The 20,634-nt window shown below is 38.7% G+C and overlaps 1 protein-coding gene across 1 annotated transcript in view; it reads right to left on the reverse strand.

Annotated features, from left to right (window-relative positions):
- Positions 1 to 2,086: 2,086 nt before the first annotated feature.
- ARHGAP20 (Rho GTPase activating protein 20) overlaps positions 2,087 to 20,634 on the reverse strand; it is a 161,420-nt gene continuing 142,872 nt past the window's right edge. The window contains exon 15 of the mRNA XM_022561561.2: positions 2,087 to 19,979. Coding sequence (XP_022417269.2) covers positions 18,127 to 19,979 — 1,853 coding nt within the window. The 3' untranslated portion in view covers positions 2,087 to 18,126. The remainder of the gene's footprint in view (positions 19,980 to 20,634) is intronic.

Consider the following 20,634-nt stretch of genomic DNA (forward strand, 5'->3'; position numbering starts at 1 on the left):
GGATATTGAGCTTCAGAGCTCTTTGTATATTTTGGAGATTAATCCTTTGTCAGTTGCTGCATTTGCAAATATCGTCTCCCATTCTGAGGGTTGTCTTTTCGTCTTGTTTATGGTTTCCTTTATTGTGCAAAAGCTTTTAACTTTCATTAGGTCCTATTTACTTTTGTTTTTATTTCCATTACTCTAGGAGGTGGGTCAACAAGGATCTTGCTGCGATTTATATCAAAGAGTGTTCTGCCTATGTTTTATTCTAAGAGTTGTATAGTGTCTGGACCATGTTCTTGGATTGGAAGAATCAAGATTGTGAATATGACTATACTACCCAAAGCAATCTACAGATTCAATACAATCCCTATAAAACTACCAATGGCATTCTTCACAGAAGTAGAACAAAAATTTTCACAATTTGTATGGAAACAGAAGAGACCCAGAATAGCCAAAGCAATATTGAGAAAGAAAAATGGAGCTGGAGGAATCAAGCTCCCAGACTTCAGACTATTCTACAAAGCTACAGTAATCAAGACAGTATGGTACTGGCACAGAAACAGAAATATAGATCAATGGAACAGGATAGAAAGCCCAGAGATAAACCCACACACATATGGTCACTTTATCTTTGACAAAGGAGGCAAAAATATACAATGGAGAAAAGACAGTCTCCTCAATAAGTGGTGCTGGGAAAACTGGACAGCTATGTGTAAAGAATGAAATTAGAACACTTCCTAACACTGTACAAAAAATTGAAAAAGAAACATTTCTGATGACTAAGATGCTCAGTTTTTTTTGTTTTTTAATCTCCCTCAGGTGAGACGGGATGACTATGGGTGCTGAAGTTAGGTATTTCCCTTCCTCCACATGGAAGTCTAGAGTGGGCTGGAGTTGAGTATAACCTTTCCTCTCTGTTAGGCTCTGGTAAAATAGTTTTCCGTGAGGACAGGCCTTTAACAGGAAGAGAACAGAATGCTCTGGGCATATTTCATAATGGCTACTTTTCTCCTCTCCTTGATGAGAGCTTTAGGGGATCTTTTCTGATCTTCACTGTGAGAGCCTGGTAGGGCTCTTGGAGGTAAAACTGGCAAAAGTCTCTCAAGTCTGGGTACCCTGGAGCTCTTAACTCTCGCTGTCATCTGCCCTGAGTCCTCAGCAGTCCATCAACTATAGGTTAAGCATTCTTATTCAGGACTGGTTCCCACAGAGGCTTCTGCTCTGGTAAGAAGTGATTCTCTGTATCCACCTGTCTGTCATTCTAATTTTTGTGCAGCAGTTTTCTCTGTAATCTCCACTCTTTGATGAATCTGAGAAGAGTTCTTGGTTTTGTTTGTTTAGCTTTTTCCTTATGAGGATGGGTGATAACTTTCAAGCTCCTTACATGCCAGATTAGACTTAAAATTTTTTTTTTCCTGTTGAGTTTTGAGAGTTCTTTTTCTATGTATTCTAGATACCAGTCCTTTGTCAAATATGTAGCTTGCAAATATTTTCTCCCAGTCTGTAGCACCACATCCTCTTCATGTGTTGTATGACAGAGGAAAATTTTAAATTCTGATGAGGTCCAAATTATCTTTTTTTTTCCTTCTATATATCATGCTTTTAGTGTCAAATCTAAGCACTATATACCTAGCTCTAGATCCTGAAGATCTTCAGCTGTCTTTTTCCTGAAGATTTTATAGTTTAAAATCTACATTTAAGTACATGATCCATTTGCAATTAATTTTTAAAAAATTATTTTTTTTATTTTTGGCCACGTTGTGTCTTTGCTGCTGCGTGCAGGCTCTTCTCTGGTTGCAGTGAGCAGGGGCTACTCTTCATTGCGCTGCATGGGCTTCTCATAGTGGGAGCTTCTCTTGTTGCAGAGCATGGGCTCTAGGGGCATGGGCTTCAGTAGTTGTCGCACACAGGCTCAGTAGTTGTGGCTCGTGGGCTCTAGAGCACAGGCTCAGTAGTTGTGGTGCATGCTTGTAGTTGTTCTGTGGCATGTGGGATCTTCCAGGACCAGGGTTTGAACCTGTGTCCCCTGCATTGGCAGGCAGATTCTTAACCACCGTGCCACCAGGGAAGCCCTCTAATTTTTGTATAAGGTGTGAGGTTTAGGTTGAGGTTCTATTTCTGCCTTAGGACTGTTCAGATTATCAATTACATCTTGATTGAGGTTTGGTAATGTGTGGTTTTTGAGGAATTTTTCCACCTCTTTTAAGCTGTCAAATTTATGAGTGTTAAAAAATATTTGTAGTATTCTCTTACTATCCTTTAAATGGCTGCAGGACCTATGATGATATCCTGTTTTATTCCTGATATTGGTGGTTTATGGGGTTGTTTTCTCATCAGTCTACATAAAGGTTTATCAATTTTATTTTATTTTTATTTATTTATTTATTTTTTGTGGTACGTGGGCCTCTCACTGTTGTGGCCTCTCCCGTTGTGGAGCACAGGCTCCAGACGCACAGGCTCAGTGGCCATGGCTCACGGGCCCAGCCGCTCCATGGCATATGGGATCTTCCCGGACCCGGGCATGAACCCGTGTCCCCTGCATCGGCAGGCAGACTCTCAACCACTGTGCCACCAGGGAAGCCCTATCAATTTTATTAATTTTGTTCAATGAACCAACATTTTGTTTTATAGATAATCTTTATTGTTTTCCTAAATTCAATTTTATAGATTTCTGCTCTAATCCTTATTGCTTCCTTCCTTCTCCTCGCTTTGGGTTATTTTGCTCTTCTTATTAGTTTCTTGAGGTAGGAAGTTAGTTTATTGATTTGAGATCTTTCCTCTTTTTAAATTTTTTTAAATTAATTTTTATTGTTGTATAGTTGCTTTACAATGTTGTGTTAGCTTCTACTGCACAGCAAAATGAATTAGCCATACATATATCCCCTCCCTTTTGGCTTTCCCTCCCATTTAGGACATGACAGGGCATTAAGTAGAGTTTCCTGTGCTATACAGTATGTTCCCATCAGCTGTCTATTTTATACATCGTATGAGTAGTGTATATGTGTCAATCCCAATCTCCCAATTCTTCTCACCCCACCACTTTCCCCCTTGGTATTCATACATTTTTTTCTCTATGTCTGTATCTCTATTTCTCCCTGGCAAATAAGGTCATTTATACCATTTTTCTAGATTCTCCATATATGCGTTAATATATGATATTTGTTTTTCTCTTTCTGACTTACTTCACTCTGTATGATACTCTCTAGGTCCACCCACGTCTCTAAAAATGACCCAAATTTGTTCCTTTTTATGGCTGAGTAATATTCCATTCTACATATATACCATACCTTCCTTATCCACTCCTCTGTTGATGGACATTTAGGTTGCTTCCATGTCCTGGCTATTGTAAATAGTGCTGCTATGAACATTGGGGTGCATGAGTCTTTTTGAATTATGGTTTTCTCAGGGTACATGCCCAGTATTGGGATTGCTGGTTCATATGGTTGTTCTATTTATAGATTTTTAAGGAACCTCCATACTGTTTTCCATAGTGGTTGTATCAATTTACATTCCCACCAACAGTAAGAGGGCTCACACCCTCTCCAGCATTTCTTATTTTTAGACTTTTTGATGATGGCCATTCTGACCAGTGTGAGGTGATACCTCATTGTAGTTTTGATTTGCATTTCTCTACTAATTAGTGATGTTGAGCATCTTTTCATGTACATCTTGACCATCTGTATGTCTTTTTTGGAGAAATGTCTATTTAGGTCTTCCACCCACTTTTTGATTGGATTGTTTGTTTCTTTGATATTGAGCTGCATGAGATGCTTATATAATTTGGAGATTAATCCTTTGTCAGTTGCTTTGTTTGCAAGTATTTTCTCCCATTCTGAGGGTTGCCTTTTCATCTTGTTTATGGTTTCCTTTGCTGTACAAGAGCTTTTAAGTTTAATTAGGTCCCATGTGTTTATTTTAATTTTTATTTTCATTACTGTAGGAGGTGGGTCAAAAAGATCCTGCTATGATTTATGTCAAAGAGTGTTCTGCCTATGTGTTCCTCAAAGAGTTTTATAGTGTCTGGCCTTAGATTTAGGTCTTTAATCCATTTTGAGTTTATTTTTGTGTATGGTGTTAGGGAGTGTTCCAATATCATTCTTCTACATGTAGCTGTCCAGTTTTTCCAGCACCACTTATTGAAGAGACTGTCTTTTCTCCATTGTATATTTTTACCTCCTTTGTCATAGATGAGGTGACCAAAGGTGTTTGCGGTTATCTCTGGGCTTTCTATCCTGTTCCATTGATCTATATTTCTGTTTCTGTGCCAGTACCATACTGTCTTGATTACTGTAGCTTTGTAATATATTCTGAAGTCAGGGAGCCTGATTCACCAAGCTCTGGTTTTTTATCTGAAGATTACTTTGGCTATTCGGGGTCTGTTGTGTTTCCATACAAATTGTAAAATTTTCTGTTCTAGTTCTGTGAAAAATTCCGTTGGTAATTTGATAGGGATTGTAGTGAATCTGTAGACTGCTTTGGGTAGCATAGTCGTTTTCACAAATTGATTCTTTCAATCTAAGAACATGGTATATCTCTCCATCTCTTTGGGTCGTCTTTGATTTCTTTCGTCAGTATTTTATAGTTTTTTGTGTACAGGTCTTTTGCCTCCTTAGGTAGGTTTATTCTTAAATACTTTGATATATTCTTTTTGTTGCAATGGTAAATGGGATTGTTTCCTTAATTTCTCTTTCTGATCTTTTGTTGTTAGTGTATAGGAATGAAAGAGATTTCTATGTATTAATTTTGTATCCTGCAACGTTACTAAAATCATTGATTAGCTCTAGTAGTTTTCTGGTGGCATCTGTAGGAATTTTTATGTATAGGATCTCATCATCTGCAAACATTGAGACTTTTACTTCTTCTTTTCCAATTTGAAGTCCTCATTTCTTTTTCTTCTCTGACTGCTGTGGCTAGAACTTCCAAAATTATGTTGAATAAGAGTGGTGAGACAAGGGGTGAGACACCCTTGTCTTTTTCCTGATGTTAGAGGAAATGCTTTCAGTTTTTCAGCATTGAGAATAATGTTTGCTGTGGGTTTGTCATATATGGCCTCTATTATATTGAGGTAGGTTCCTGCTATGCCCACTTTGTGGAGAGTTTTTATCATAAATTGGTGTTGAATTTTGTCCAAAGCTTTTTCTGCATCTACTGAGATCATATAGCTTTTATTCTTCAATTTGTTAATATGGTGTATCACATTGATTGAGTTGCATATATTGAAGAATCCTTGCATCTCTGGGATAAACCCCACTTGATCATGGTGTATGATCCTTTTAATGTGTTGTTGGATTCAGTTTGCTAGTATTTTGTTGAGGATTTTTGCATCTATGTTCATCAGTGATATTGGCCTGTAGTTTTATTTATTTGTGGTATCTTTGTCCGGTTTTGGTATCAGGGTGATGGTGGCCTCATCGAATGAATTCTGGTGTGTTCCATCCTCTGCAATTTATTGGAAGAGTTTGAGAAGGATAGGTGTTATCTCTTCTCTAAATGTTTGATGAATTGACCTGTGAAGCCATCTGGTCCTGGACTTTTGTTTGTTGGACGATTTTAAATCACAGTTTCAGCTTCATTCCTTATGATTGGTCTGTTCATATTTTCTATTTCTTCCTGGTTCAGTTTTCGAAGGTTGTATTTTTGTAAGAATTTGTCCATTTCTTCCAGGTGGTCCATTTTATTAGCATATAGTTTATGCTTGTAGTACTCTCTTATGATGTTTTGTATTTCTGTGTTGTCAGTTGTAACTTCTCCTTTTTCACTCCTAATTTTATTGATTTGAGTCCTCTTCTTTTTTTTCTTGATGAGTCTGGCTAAAGGTTTATCAATTTTGTTTATCTTCTCAAAGAGCTAGCTTTTGGTCTTACTGATCTTTGCTATTCTTTTCTTCATTTGTATTTTGGTTATTTCTGCTCTTACATTTATGATTTCTTTCCTTCTACTAACTTTGGGTTTTATTTGTTCTTCTTTCTCTAGTTGCTTTAGGTGTAAGTTTAGGTTGTTTATTTGAGGTTTTTCTTGTTTCTTGAGGTAGGATTGTATTGCTATAAACTTCCCTCTTAGAACTGCTTTGGCTGCATCCAATAGGTTTTGGGTCGTGGTGTTTTCATTGTCATTTTTTTCTAGGTATTTTTTGATTTCCCCTTTGATTTCTTCAGCAATCTCTTGGTTCTTTAGTAACGTGTTGTTTAGCCTCCATGTGTTTATTTTTACAGTTATTTTCCTGTAATTGATTTATAATCTCCTAGCATTGTGGTTGGAAAAGATTCTTGACATGATTTCAATTTTCTTAAATTTACCAAGGCTTTATTTGTGAGCCAAGATGTGATCTATCCTGAGAATATTCCATGAGCACTTGGGAAGAAAGTGTAATCTTCTGCTTTCAGGTGGAATGTCCTATAAATATTATTTAAGTCTATTTGGTCTCTTGTGTCATTTAAAGCTTGTGTTTTGGTCTGGATTATCTGTCCACTGGTGTAAGTGGGATGTTAAAATCCCTCACTATTATTGTGTTACTGTCGATTTCTCCTTTTATGGCTGTTAGCATTTGCCTTATATATTGAGGTGCTCCTATATTGGGTGTATAGATATTTATAATTGGTATATCTTCTTCTTGGATTGATCCCTTTACCATTATGTAGTGTCCTTCCTTGTCTCTTGTAACAGTCTTTATTTTAAAGTCCATCTTGTCTGGTATGAGTATTGCTACTCCAGCTTTCTTTTGATTCCCATATGCATGGAATATCTTTTTCCTTCCCCTCACTTTCAGTCTGCATGTGCCCTTAGGCCTGAAGTGGGTCTATTGTAGACAGTGTATACACGGGTCTTGTTTTTTTAATCCATTCAGTTAGTTGTGTCTTTTGGTTGGAACATTTAATCCATTTATATTTATGGTAATTATATATATGTATGTTCCTATTACCATTTTCTTAATTGTTTTGCGTGTGTTCTTGTAGGTCCTTTTTTATGTTCTTGTGTTTCTCGCCTAGAGAAGTTCCTTTAGCATTTGTTGTAAAGCTGATCTGGTGGTGCTGAATTCTCTTGGCTTTTGCTTAAAGGTTTTGTTTTCTCTGTCAGATCTGAATGAGATCCTCCCTGGGTAGAGTAGTCTTGTTTGTAGCCTTTGCCCTTTCATAACTTTAAATGTCTTGCCACTCCCTTCTGACCTGCAGAGTTTCTGCTGAAAAATTAGCTGATAACATTATGGGGATTCCCTTGTAGGTTATTTGTTTCCCCTTGCTGCTTTTAACTTTTCTTTGTATTTAATTTTTGTTACTTTGATTAATATTTGTCTTGGCATGTTTCTCCTTGGGATTATCCTGTATGGAACTCTCTGTGCTTCTTGGACTTGACTGACTATTTCCTTTCCCATATTAGGGAAGTTTTCAACTATAATCTCTTCAAATATTTTCTCAGGCCGTTTTCCTTTCTCTTCTTTTCTGGGATCCCTATAATTTGAATGTTTGTGCATTTAATGTTTTCCAAGAGGTCTCTGAGACTGTCCTTATTCTTCTCATTCTTTTTCTTTATTCTGCTCCTTGGCAGTTATTTCCACCATTCTATCTTCCAGCTCACTTATTTGTCCTTCTGCCTCAGTTATTCTGCTGTTGATTTCCCCTAGTGTATTCTTCATTTCAGTTATTGCGTGGTTCTTCACTGATTGTTTGTTCTTTAGTTCTTCTAGTTCCTTTTTAATCTTCTTGATCTATGCCTCTATTCTATTTCCAAGATCTTGGATCATCTTTACTGTCATTACTCTGAATTCTTTTTCAGGTAGATTGCCTATTTCCCTATTTCCTCTTCATTTATATGGTCTTGTGGGATTTTATGTTCTTCCTTCATCTGCAACATACCTCTCTGTCATCTCATTTTGTCTAACTTACTGTTTTTATGTTCTTCTTTCTGCAGGTTGCAGGGTCTTAGTTCCTCTTGCTTCTGTTTTCTGCCCCCTGGTGAGTGAGGTTGGCCCAGGGGCTTGTGCAGGTTTCTTGGTGGGAAGGCCTGGTGCCTGCGCTATGGTGGGTGGAGTGAGTCTTTTCCCCTGAAGTCCAGGTCCTCATCAAGTGGTGTGTCTTAGGGTGTCTGTGAGCTTAGTACAACTTTAGGCAGCCTGCCTACTGATGGATCAGGCTGTGTTCCTGTCTTGCTGGTTGTTTGGAGTGAGGTGTCTAGCACTGGAGCCTGCAGGCAGTTCTGTGGGGCTTGGTCTTGGTGTTGATATGGGTACTTTTAGGAGCACATACACTGATTAATATTCCCTGACCTGGGAATTCTCTGGTGGTCCCGCATCCTGGAGCCTATGCTCCCATCCCAGAGGCCCAGGCCTGACCCCTGGCTGGGGAACCAAGAGCCCACAAGCCACACAGTGTGACCTGAGAGAAAAGGAAAGAAAAAAAATGAAAACAAACAGATGAACAAAACCCAAGACAAATAGCAAAAACAGCATCAAACAAACAGCAGCAACAACAACACAGCACACAGACACACACACACACTCAGAAAAAAAGAGAAAAAATTAAAAAATGTAAGAAAATTTAAAAAACAAGGGAACAGACCAACAAACAAAAGAATTCTAATATGAGAACAGTCAATAAGGGCTAAACTAACAAAAACAAAGAATGAAAAATAAAGCAAAACAGAAAGCAAACAGACAACATAAAAAGTGAAGAAAACATAAAATATACACATAAAAACAATGTAAAGAAGAAAAATAAAATAAAAAATAGATAAGGAAGAAGAAAAACAAGGAAATAAACCACAAAGAAACAAAAAGTAAATTAAAAATAGAGAAATAAAAAATTTCATATACTGGAAAAAGATTAAAAAGAATAAATACCAAAAATAAAAGGCAAAAAAATAATAAAAGTAACAATGCCAACAACTGAGCAACATAAAACAAACAAAATAAGAATAATAGTAAGAAGAATATTTTCCTGGGGCCTCCTCTGTCAGTGTCCTTGCTCCCACAGTGAGCCAGAGCCAATCCCGCCTCCCCAGGAAGCCCCCAATACCTCTAGGTAGTTCTCTGGACCTGCTGTGGGCACTGTGGAGCCAGCACAGACTCTGACCTGGCCCGATTCCCACATGCACTTGTCCCCAGAGTCCAGTGCTGCAAAGGCTAGACTGGTTTCAAATGTTGAAACACTTGCTGTCTATTCAGGAATTCCAGAGATGCAGGATTTGTCCAGCCGATCTCAGGGATTTAATCCACAGCTTGTGCAGCTGCATGGAAAGATTTCTGTTCCTCTTCCTTAGTCGCACCACCCCTGGGGCTCAGCTTTGGTTTTTACCCTACCTCTGCGTGTGTGCGGCCCTCAGGCTCTTTTCCTTGCCCAGGTGGGAGGGGGTGAAAGCAGAGGCTGCTTGGGGCACACTTACTCACTCATGCCGGGGCCTGAGTACTGCAGCCACAATTGGAGTGCCTGCAGTTTGCCTGAGGCAGTGGGTCCAGCAGGTAGTTGGAACAGACCGTGGCTCTGGTGAATGGGAGTGGTGGCGGCCCTGCCCCTCATGCACCTCTCAACAATAGTGACTCCCTTTCTAGGCAGACTAAGCTTTCTCTACAGGCATTCCCGGCCATGTGCCACCTCATTCCCGTCTCCTCTGCTGTATCCACACAGCCCACAGTGTTCCTCTCCCTGGATCCTTTCCCCCAGCCCCATGCTTTAGAATGCAGCCCCCAGCAGCATCGGCAGATTCTTGTCCCAGGCAGGGGTGCCCAGGGCTGATTCCCAAGGAGGCTTTGGGATGGGTGGCACTCAGGTCCGCAGAGCCCACATGGGCAGAGGAGACCCTGATCAGAGGGGGGGAGTGGGCTTGCTCAGGTGGGAGCTCCTCCCAGTGCCTGTGGAGGCTGAAGAAGCAGGTGGTTGGGAAAAGGGGTTATAATGGCTCTGCCCCTTGCGTGCCACTCAACACTGATGTCTTATTCTTATTTTATGGTATCTCAGGCTTTTTCTGAGGACTTTCCCAGTTGTGGGGCTTCTTACTCCTGTCCCTTCAGTCTGTATTTTCACAGCCAACAGTTGTCCCTTCCCTGGGTCCGTGCTCCAAACCCTACTTTCCAGTGCCCAGCTCCTTTTCACAACTGGCAACTCAATTCGGGAATGTGCAGAGCTGCAGTGTAGACCCTGCCTGCAGTTCTTACTTTGTCTTGCCTTCCACAGACCGTGTACTGTATTCTCCTTTGATCCCCATGAAGGTCCTTTTCTCTCCCAGCTGATTTTCCCACCATGAGTTTTTCTGAGTCTGGGGGCCTCCACTCACCTTCAGCTTCCTGCTGGGGTTGCTGGTCCCTTTTCTGATTCCTTTTTTTTTTTTTCATTCTTTCATTTTTTTAGGTGTCCAGAGTCTTCCACTAATGTTCAGCAGGTGCTCTGTGGGAATTGTTCCATCCATAGATGAATTCTTTCTGTATCCATGAGGAGTGATGAATTCCGTGTCTTCCTATTCCACCATCTTGACTCCTCTCCTTTCCTCTTTTTTAGTGTAAGCACTTAGTATTATGAATTTTCCTCTTGACATTGCTTTAGCAGTATACCACATATTTTGATATGTTGTATTTTCATTTACTTCTATCATCTAAAAAATTTTCCTTTGAAACTTCCTCTTTGACCAATGGATTATTTAGCAGTATGTTGTTTGGTTTCCATGTGTTTGAATATTTTCCTGTTATCTTTCTGTTATTGATTTCTAGTTAGATTGCATTGTGGTCAGAAAACATTCTGCATGATTTTGACTTTTAAAAAATGTTGATGTTTGTTTTGTGGCCCAGAATATGGTCTGTTTTGTTTTATGTTCCATGGGCAATTGAAGAGAATGTGTATTTTGTTATTGTTGGGTGAAGTGTTCTAAAATGCCTATTATAACCTTTTGGTTCATGGTGCTGGTGAGATCTATATACTTGTTGGTTTTCTGTCTAGTTGTTCTATCAATTGTTGAGAGAGGAGTGTTGAAATCTTCAACTGTAATTGTGGTTTTATCTCTCCTTTCAGTTATGTCATTATTTGCTTTACATATTTTGAAGATTTGTTGTTTGTTCATACAAATTTAGGGTTGTTATATCTTCTTGAAGGATTGAGGCTTTTATTGTTATGTGATATCCCTTTCTGTCTCTGGTTATTTTCCTTGATCTGAAGTTTACCTTATCCAATTTTAATATAGCCACTCCTCCTTTCTTTTAATGATTGCATGGTATATCTTTTTCATCCTTTTACTTTCAACTTATCTATGTCATTGAATTTGAAGTGAGTTTCCTGTAGATAGGACATAGTTAGGCAAGGTTCTTTTTGTTTGTTTTTTTAATCCACTCTGTCAATCTTTGCCTTTTGATTGATATATGCAGATCATTTATATTTAAGGTAATATATGTTGGAGCTTAAGCATGCCATTTTATTGTCTGTTTTCTATTTTTTCCTCTACTTTTTGTTCTTCTGTCTCTATTCTTTCTCTATTCTGTGGCTTAAACATTTTTTTAAGGATTCCATCCTGATTTACTTATGGTGTTTTGGAAAGAAATGTTCTCCAAATATATAGTTTCTGTAGTTGCCCTAATTATTACAATATACATATATAGCATATTACATTCTACTGTTATCAACCTTTTACCCCTTCTAGTGAAGTATGGAGACCTCATTTCTATTAGGTCCCTTTATTTTTTCCACTTTTAAATATCATTGTCTTGAGTATCAAATCGTGTTATAATTTTAGTTTCAAGCATCAAATATGACTTCTAAAACTCATGTGAACAGTCAACCATTATATACTATTATTTCTCCCTTCCATTGCCCTTTCTTCCTGATGCTCCAAATTCCCTTACTCTAGCATTTACTTTCTGTTTAAAGAAATTCCTTTGGCCAGTCTTTAAGAGTCTGTCTGTTAGTGACAAATTCTTTAAAGTTTTCCTTCATCTGAGAAGGTCTTTATTTCTCCTTCATTTACAAAGGACAGTTTCACTGTATATGGGATTCTGGGTTAACAGTTCTTTTCTTTCAGCACTTGCAAAATGTGCCACTTTCTTCTGTCCTCCATAGTTTCAGATGATAATTTAATTTGGTGTTCCCCTATAGGTAAGGTGTTTTTTACTGCTTTCAACACTTTTTTCATCATTAGTCTTCAAACATTTAGTTGTGATGTGTCTTTCTTTGCATTTATCCAGTTTGGCTTTCACTCAGCTTCTTGAATGTATAGCTTTGTATATTTTATCAAATTTGGGAAGTTTTTAGATATCATTTCTCTGAATACTGTTTCAGCCCTACCCTCTCTCCTTCTGAAACTCTGATGATACAAATGTTGGATCTTTTGTCACTGTTCCACAGGTCTCTGAGGCTCTGTTCATTCTTATTTATTTTAGTCTATTTTCTCTGTTGTTCAGATTGTGTAAATTCTATCTGTCCTCAAGTCCACTGATTCTATCCTCTGTCATCTCCACTCTGTTACTGAGTTTTAAAAATATGTTATTGTATTTTTCAGTTCTACAATTTTCATTTGGCCCTTTTGTACAACTTCTATTTCTTTGGTAGGATTTTCTTTCTTTTTTTTTTTCATTTGTTTCAAGATAATTTGTATTTATTTGCCCATTGACACATTTTTAAGATGGCTGCTTTTAAATCATCTTGATGTTGGTGTCAGTTGTCTTTTCTCACTGAAGTTGTGATTTTCCTGGTTCTTGGTATGACAGGTGATTTCAAATTGTATCCCGGACATTTTGTCTGTTATGCTAGGAGACTCTGGGCCCTACTTAAATCTTTTATTTTAGTAGGCAGTCACCTTGTTTAGCTTTAGCACATAGGCCCTGGCCTACCAGGCATTGTAGGTCCATTGATAGTTTTTCAGAACCTTTGTGGTGCTACTTTGATCTGTTCTCAGCCAGAGAAGCCTATTTGTTCTTTGCCCTGAGACTCCCCAGGCTGAGTGCTTTTTGTGGTATAGAATCCCTCCCTTCCATGGCTTCTGGCCATCCTAGTGTCTTTGGGTGGTTGGGTTGGGGGGAGTCTTATGCCTGCTGGGGCAAAGATGCTTCCCAGACTGAACTGCTTGTTGTGACTGAATCCTTTCTGTTATTGCCTGGCCGTTCCAGTATCTCCCAGTGGGGGAGGGAAGTCTCAGGCCTGGCCACTTAGTGTGGCTCAACTCTCCCTTTTGCTGGTGGTGCCTGGCTTACCCAATGGTGTCAGAAGGACTCCCTCTGATCTGGGAAAGGAATGCACATATCTCTGCTGCCTTCGTTTGCTAGGTTGGAAAAGGCCGGGCCTGGCTCTCCTTCTTCTGTTGGCTGAGGGGATGTAAGATGCTCTGTTACTGTGGTTTTTTCCAGTCCTAGGGTTCTGAACCAATTCACCCATCTTTTAGGGTTCTTCTTTGGTTGTCCTTTGCATTGTTTCCAGGATATATAGATATACTTAGAGAGAAGGAGCAGGGAGACACAAGTCTATACAATTTTGTTTGGACCACCTTTCAGCCCAACTATTTTTACATTTATCATAGGTTTCTGAATTATTTCTGATACTGAATGATTCTCTTAAGAGATATCTAGCTGAGACACAGTAACTTAGCAAAGTTTGTATTGGTCCTCATACATAACTTGTATCTGCTTTATTATGGAAGAGGTATTATCATCATCCCTATTTTAAGGTGAAAGTGAAAAAAAAGAGCCTGTGGTCAGAATGAGCTTCTAGCTGAATGTACCTAGAACATAGGGCTATTGTGAGCATTAAATGAAATAAAACTAATAATGCTCTGGTTGCCAGTGCATGCAGGCAACAGTGAGTGCCCAATGTTACTGCTCTCCTTCTACACAGCCCAAATTTTCCCTTAGTTCTTTAAAGTCCCTGAACACAGGAACAATCTATCTTTTTTTACCTTTATCCTGGGGTCTAGAATAGTACCTGGAAATAAAAATTAAACTGCCTGACCAGTGTACATATCACTTGTAATATCTCCATCTCTCCCTAGCCATACTCTTTCCCTTTTCTTAATTTTCCTTGAACTCTTTGTGACTCAGTGAATTAGCTCATCTACAGCTTTCCTCCCCCTCTGTTCATTTGCTGTAAGCTTCAAGCAGTAAGCTTCTCTGTGTTCATGTATTTTGATGATTCTCTGCTTCTCAGTCATCTCATTCTTGGGGCAAAGATGTAAAATGTCTTTTTTCTTCTGAAAATTTTAGGCAGTAACCATCAGTCCCTATGACCTGGTAGAGACAGAGTATTTCTTTACAGCAACCATTTTACTGGCCCAGAGTAATGGACCTACCTCACAAGTACAGGTTTTTAGCTAATTTATTTACTCCTCATAGCAGATCAAGAGGCTGTAAGAAGTTCTAAATGTAATTCCAAGTTACTGTAATCTAAAAATTAAACCTAGATGAGTGAAAACAACTAGCATTTAAATCTTAATGTCTCCCAAACCCACATCTTCTATTGTCATATAAAATCAAACTCCTGAAAACATATTTACTTTGCCTTAAGAAATTAAATAGGTTAGAAAAACACTCTGAACTATCTACAGATGCACATGCCCTCTGACATTGCACAATGAGAACACACATTGTACAAATTAAGAAACAATATACATCTATTACCACCCTGTGCATATTTCTTTGGGACTTGGAAACAAAATTTTCCAAATTACACCTCAGAGCCTTCTGCCAATTCTACCACATATCTGACATTATATAGAACTAAAGTTTACTTAGTTCCCCTTTTTAAAAATAATACAAATGAAGGATTTATACTCACAGGTGGCTTAGGAACAGAGTAGACTCATACTTGGGGTAGAAAGCACAGAACTCAAGAGTACTCTTCCTTTCAGCAGGAAACTTAGCTTATGAGATATCCTTGTAACCAGACTAGATATTAAAGAAGTTAGCATTTTACCCAGCTTTATTATTCATTTTTTTCTTTGTATTGAAATAAACAGTTTGCAAAGACTTCCTCTCAAGTCATTAAAACATGGCCAGATAGGAAAAGATCAGTTAAACACTTACTACCATAATTTGGATTAAGATACATAATATTCTTATTTTCAAAGACAAAATATGCCATTGGTTCAAGGATACATTAGATCCTTTCAATTTGATGCCATACCATGAAAAGTAGAAAAACACAAAGTGAGATAATTTATTGAATCCAATGTTTTTAGTAGATTAAGCCTCTTCTTTAAAAGCAAAAATCATCTTCATATTTTGCTCAGAGCAAACCATTTTTTTTCTGGACTAAGGTAGTATATTCTTTTGAATATTCTTGAAATGGTGCTTAAACTTATATAGAGTGAACTTCCATGAACTTTGAGAAGGCAAAGATGCAGCAGTCATGGGAAATGAGAATACTTGATAAGTTTACCTGACTTCATAAGTACTGATGTCTTGTAGTATCTGGATCCAGACATCTTGGGATGTCTGGACGTGTCTCGCGTCAACTGGATACTCTGGTCAGAATGGTTCAAATTTAGACAAGAAAATCTCATACAATCAATTAAACTGAGTTGATGGTTCTCTGATATGAGAATATAGACTTAATACGTATCTGAATCTAGGAGCGCAGTGTAAATATAATGTCTAAGAAAAATGAAGACTTTGTGTATGAAGCATAACTTGTTTGGTAAACAGTAAGATTAGAAAACTATAAAAGAAAAAAACCTCTTTTTCTAGAGAGACTAACCATGGCCTATGACTAAAAGCTCAAAGATCCAATTCAACATTAATTACATTTTATGAAATTTCCAATGTTAAGCAGAAATTGGGCTCATTAGCTAAAATGAGTCTACAAAGGGCAATATTGCTCTGGTGGGACTGTTAACTCTGAAGAATGGTGTTTTATTTAATAGACAAAATGGACTTCATACATATCCATTATCAGTGCCTTTAAAACCAAACAACTTTAAAATTTAGCAGCAGTTTCTGCAAGTACAAAAATACACATTTATTACATAACATATGGTAGTAAAATTTGTCAAGATATATTATACAAACTCAAAAGCATTTTAGATAAAGCATTGGTCTAATATATTATAGATTGACAGAGTATGATAAAATGACATGTAGTCTGTCTTCAAATCATACAATATAATACTTTACAGCAATATTAACTATTCACATTAAATGTTACAGGAGTATCTAAGGGAACACAGAGAGTAGGAATGGTTATTGAAGAACCTCAGCATCTATTTTCTTCCATGCTTCAAACTGAGTGGATGATTTCCTATCCATCAATATGAAAGCAAAAAGGATAGAACTATTATTTTGTTAAGTAGAGAAGCAATTTCTTCTAGAAAGACACTCCAAGCCATAAGAGCTTCATTCACATCTTGTGGTTCTGCAGTAGTATGCCCTAAGGGTGAGGGGAATCCCTGTTGCCTTTATATATTATACCACAAAAGATGCCTATGGACACTTAGGAGTCTAAATATAGGAGTGGTTAGTTATAAGGTAAAATCTACTTCACATCTGTGACTGAGATGGCCAGTGTCATAAAGGAGCTCTTTGGAGAGGGTTCTAAAAGTTAATTATAATGCTTAGGACAAACAGGACCATGTCCCCTAGAGGTAGGTAGCACCTAGAGCTAATACTGAAAGGATTTCTTCTATCTTACAGAAAACATTATTTTTTTTTCTATAACTGAAAAATGCAACCTTTAGGACAACAGTGAAAGAACATTTTGACATGAAAGTTTCTGGGTGGCTGAGAAAAATAATTTGGAATTAAGCAAATTTGTGGGAGGAAGGTCCATCTGATACTGAACTAAAGAAACCAAATGGGCTCTAAGCAACTTCTTATAAGTATTTAAAATGAAGGAAGATGCACATCCATTTCTGATTCTACCCCTTCACACTGGCTGGCAAGGCCAAATAATCCATGGAAATAATCCAGGAGAGGTACTGGTATAAACTTTAAGGCAAGAGAGGAGAAATGTCCATGGATATGAAATGAACCAATGGGGTATAAACCATGAATCATTTGGAACAAAGAATATGTAAAAACTTCTGGAGGTAAGAAAATCCAAAGCCGATGACTGTCTGAAAGGAGGCCTGACAGCCACTCTTATGGCTCCTCTATTCTGTGACTCTTTATAACCTGCCAACCTCAAAACTGTTCTCAACTGCCAAGTGACAATCAGAAAAGGGATGATTTACCAGTAATTTTTTCTGGCTGACTAATCTAAGAGGCAAGGAGCAGAAAAAAATTTCAACAAAGAGGAGCCATGCTTTGATCACATGTTGGCAATAGCAATCGTGTAACAGAGAAAGGACTGCTGTGGCAGTTTTTTCCTCCACACTAAGACAGCAAACACAGTCAGAAGGTCACGTTATAATAGGAAAAATGCATTTCTGGAGAATGTTTCTAGCTCAGGCACCTTGCAAGGACATTGAAATGAGCAACCATCTCCTTCTTTCTCCTCACAGTTCTGTGTCCTGGAACCTCTGCAGAGCAATGAAACACTAATGGAAAAGCACAACCAACACAACCAAAGAAACAAAACAAACAAACAAAAACCATTATATCATGGTACTCATGGCTCTTGAATCACTGTAGTTTTCTTCCTCTCTAGTTGCATCAATGGGCTAATACCTGAAATGATGTTGTGAGGGCATGTGACTGACTATAAGATGTCACAGAAATGGCCACTGGTTCAGATTTGGGGAAAAGTTTCAAATAATTTCCTTTATTATTGAACATGTTTTCCTTCTGTAGCTTTGATTAGTGGCATTTTTCTTGCCTACTTATTAAACACATTCCATGGAATGTGGATGGTTTCTTTCCACCCTTCCCTCTCTCTCTCCAGCTCCTATTCTTCACTTTTGACTTCCTGGCTTTCTCAGGTTACTAATTTCATCATACATGGCATGTTTCCTCTACAGAAGATGCTTTCTCTAGCCCTCTGCTTGTAGCTCTTAAAACGCATGACAGGATCAAACCATGCTCTAATAAGGAAAAGCCTCCCAAACACTTAGGTGACAAAAGTTTTTAGTCTAAACTTTTTGCCAAATAGTCTCAATAAAGAGAATTCTTTTGTTGTCCTAAGTATTAGCAATGATTATCCTTATGCTACCCATCCCAGGTATTTTACACAAAGAGGTCATAATAATTATTATCTTTATATCATGATTAGCCCAGTTTCTGTTCTTGTAGACATCAGATTCTTATTGTGGTTAAATGTCTTTGGTCAAATGTCTGTCCTCAACATCACAAACCACTGTAGGCCCTGAGTCTGGGCTGCACACATGATCCACAGTCAAAGAGCTGGGTGAGGATCTTCCGTGAGGCAGAGTACCAGGAGAACACTGCCCACTAATCTCTCCTTCCTCGGGTGACTTCATACAAAGCCCGAGTCTGTCTTCCACTAGGCTGACTGGAGAGCTACAGTGTTTCTCTGAGTCCTGGCTGGGGTAAGAACTATACCAGCGGGCTGTTTGCACAGCTCCAAGTCCTTCAGCCGCCCTTCGGGGCATGTCTTTCTGTCTCTCATGCAGTGCGTTGGCTTCTGGAACACCAGAAGCATGTGGAGGAGGCTCTGTGTGTCCTTTTAGAGAACCTATTTTATTTTCCTCTGGTCTGGGTGCCCTTGCCTTCTTTTTGAGGGACCAGTTTTTCAAACTGGCTACTCCATTTCTCAACCATGTGCTGGGGTGAAGAGTTACAGAATGCATTTGTGAATGCCACTCTACACTGTCCTTTTTTGTATAAGCCAGGTGGCCGCTGGCCTGCCCTGATGAGGGACCAGGAATTCCAGAAATGAGGCTGGAACTGCTAAAGTCAGAAGAAAGCTCTTCCTGCTTTCTTTGAGCCTGAAAAGTGCAATCTATTGGAGAGGAAGTTTCAGTGGGTGTAAACACGGAGTGTTCAGAAATCTGAGAAAAAGCACTGTCTTGGGAGCTCACTGATGAGCCAGATGGAGAAGTGCCTGGGGAGGACAAGCTGGAATAGCTAGTCCTTGAGCAAATGTTTAATCTTGGGGGTAAAACCTTATCAGTGTTTTGGTTTGTGGCACTAGTCTTGCCCACCTCAATCCCCATGACCAAACTCTGATTAATAAGCTTTTGCCCCTCCATTTGCAAAGACTTGTGCCGCTTGAGATAATCTTCCTCTCCATGCAAGAGACTGGCTTCATAGCTGGCTTTATGTTGTTTCTTTGAATGAATCCCCCTGAGATAGGTCAGTTTGCAGTGTTGGTCATCAATGTTGGGCTCTGAGCATCGCCGGTGCCTCCTTGAACTCTTGAGGGTATCTGTTGTGTGTGGTGGGGAGTATCCAGATGTATCTGTATCAAAGGTCTGGTTCCTGGGATGATCACATGAGGACATGTGACTATAAGATGCCATGGAAATAGCTACTGGCTTGGATTTAGGAAAAAGTTTTACATGATTTCCTTCATTATCAGACAAGCTTTTCTTCTTAACATTTTTATTAGTGGCATTTTTCTTGATATCAGTGCCTATGACTAAACTCTTTTTAAAACATGTCTTACCCTCTTCCTGGAGGGGTTGATTCTGATTCAGATGGCTCTCATCTTTTTTCGAGAGAACTGCATCACAGCTGGACTTGCGTAGCTTTTTCTGATAAAACTCCCTGAGATAGGAAAGCTTTGAATCTAGATAGTCGTAGCTGGGCTCTGAGCAGCGCCGGTGTCGCCTCAAGCTTTTTGGAGCATCTGCTGCAGTTGTGGACAGGTGGCTGGGCGTGCTCATGCCAGAGGGGGCCCTGGCATGATCCTGCAGGGGTTCCTTTGTGTACACTGCAATGTTCACTGGCTTGGATTCAAGAGGCTGCTCCATTTGAATGTCTTCATCTTTAGAATGGTCTAAGTCAAAGTCGCTCAGGGTTAAAAGACCTTCTACCTCAGGCTGGTCGAGGTCATAGTCACTGAGGGTTAACACAGAGTCCATGCTCCTGCTACCCTGACCAAGTTTCTTTACCAAGTCACTACACGGGGCATCAACATCCTCATTCAGCTCATTCTCCAAGCTGTCATAGGAGGAGTCATTCAGTTGGAAGCAAGAGATATCTGTTGAAAAAGCGAATCATGATTATTGTTTTTACTTACCCAACTGTGATGATGTTTAGCTTAATTCTGTTTTCATGCAGATTGTTCAAATTCCTACTCTAAAGAAAGAAAGGATCTTTCACAGTCTTCCCAGTAGTAAGTGCAGAATTAAAAATAAACTGTTGGGGTATAATAGATTTACCTCAGTTCCTGAAGAAATGGGCTTTCCTTAAGTAAGATTTCCTCAAAGCAATGAGGAGATACCAAGAAACAGTTAAAAATATAAAGGAATTAATGCCAGATATACCCAGGTTCTGAATAAGATATACCCAGGTTCTGAATAAGACTCTTGTCTTTTAAATGGATTAGCTGGTGGATATACATAATTAACTCTAGTCTCAGAGATACCATTTACTAACCCTAACAATCTCTATTTGACAAAGATTTTTTACTATCCTTTATTTAATCTTTAATACAACCATCACAGTTAGATATTATGGTTTATCCATATTTATAAACGAAGATAATGATTTTCAGTGGCATAGAATAATTGGCCAAAGGTAACATAACTAATAATTGGTGGTACAGGAATTCATAATCTGGAACGTTGAATGTCTTTACCCCTAACACACCCTGGCTTGCCCCATGATGCTAGTTGTTTTTAAAGTGTTTTTGC

The sequence above is a fragment of the Delphinapterus leucas genome, chromosome 7 (assembly GCF_059928025.1).
Source record: "Delphinapterus leucas isolate spDelLeu-1000000601 "Yukka" chromosome 7, BTC_Dleu_Yukka2, whole genome shotgun sequence".
In the NCBI taxonomy this organism is placed as follows: domain Eukaryota; kingdom Metazoa; phylum Chordata; class Mammalia; order Artiodactyla; family Monodontidae; genus Delphinapterus; species Delphinapterus leucas.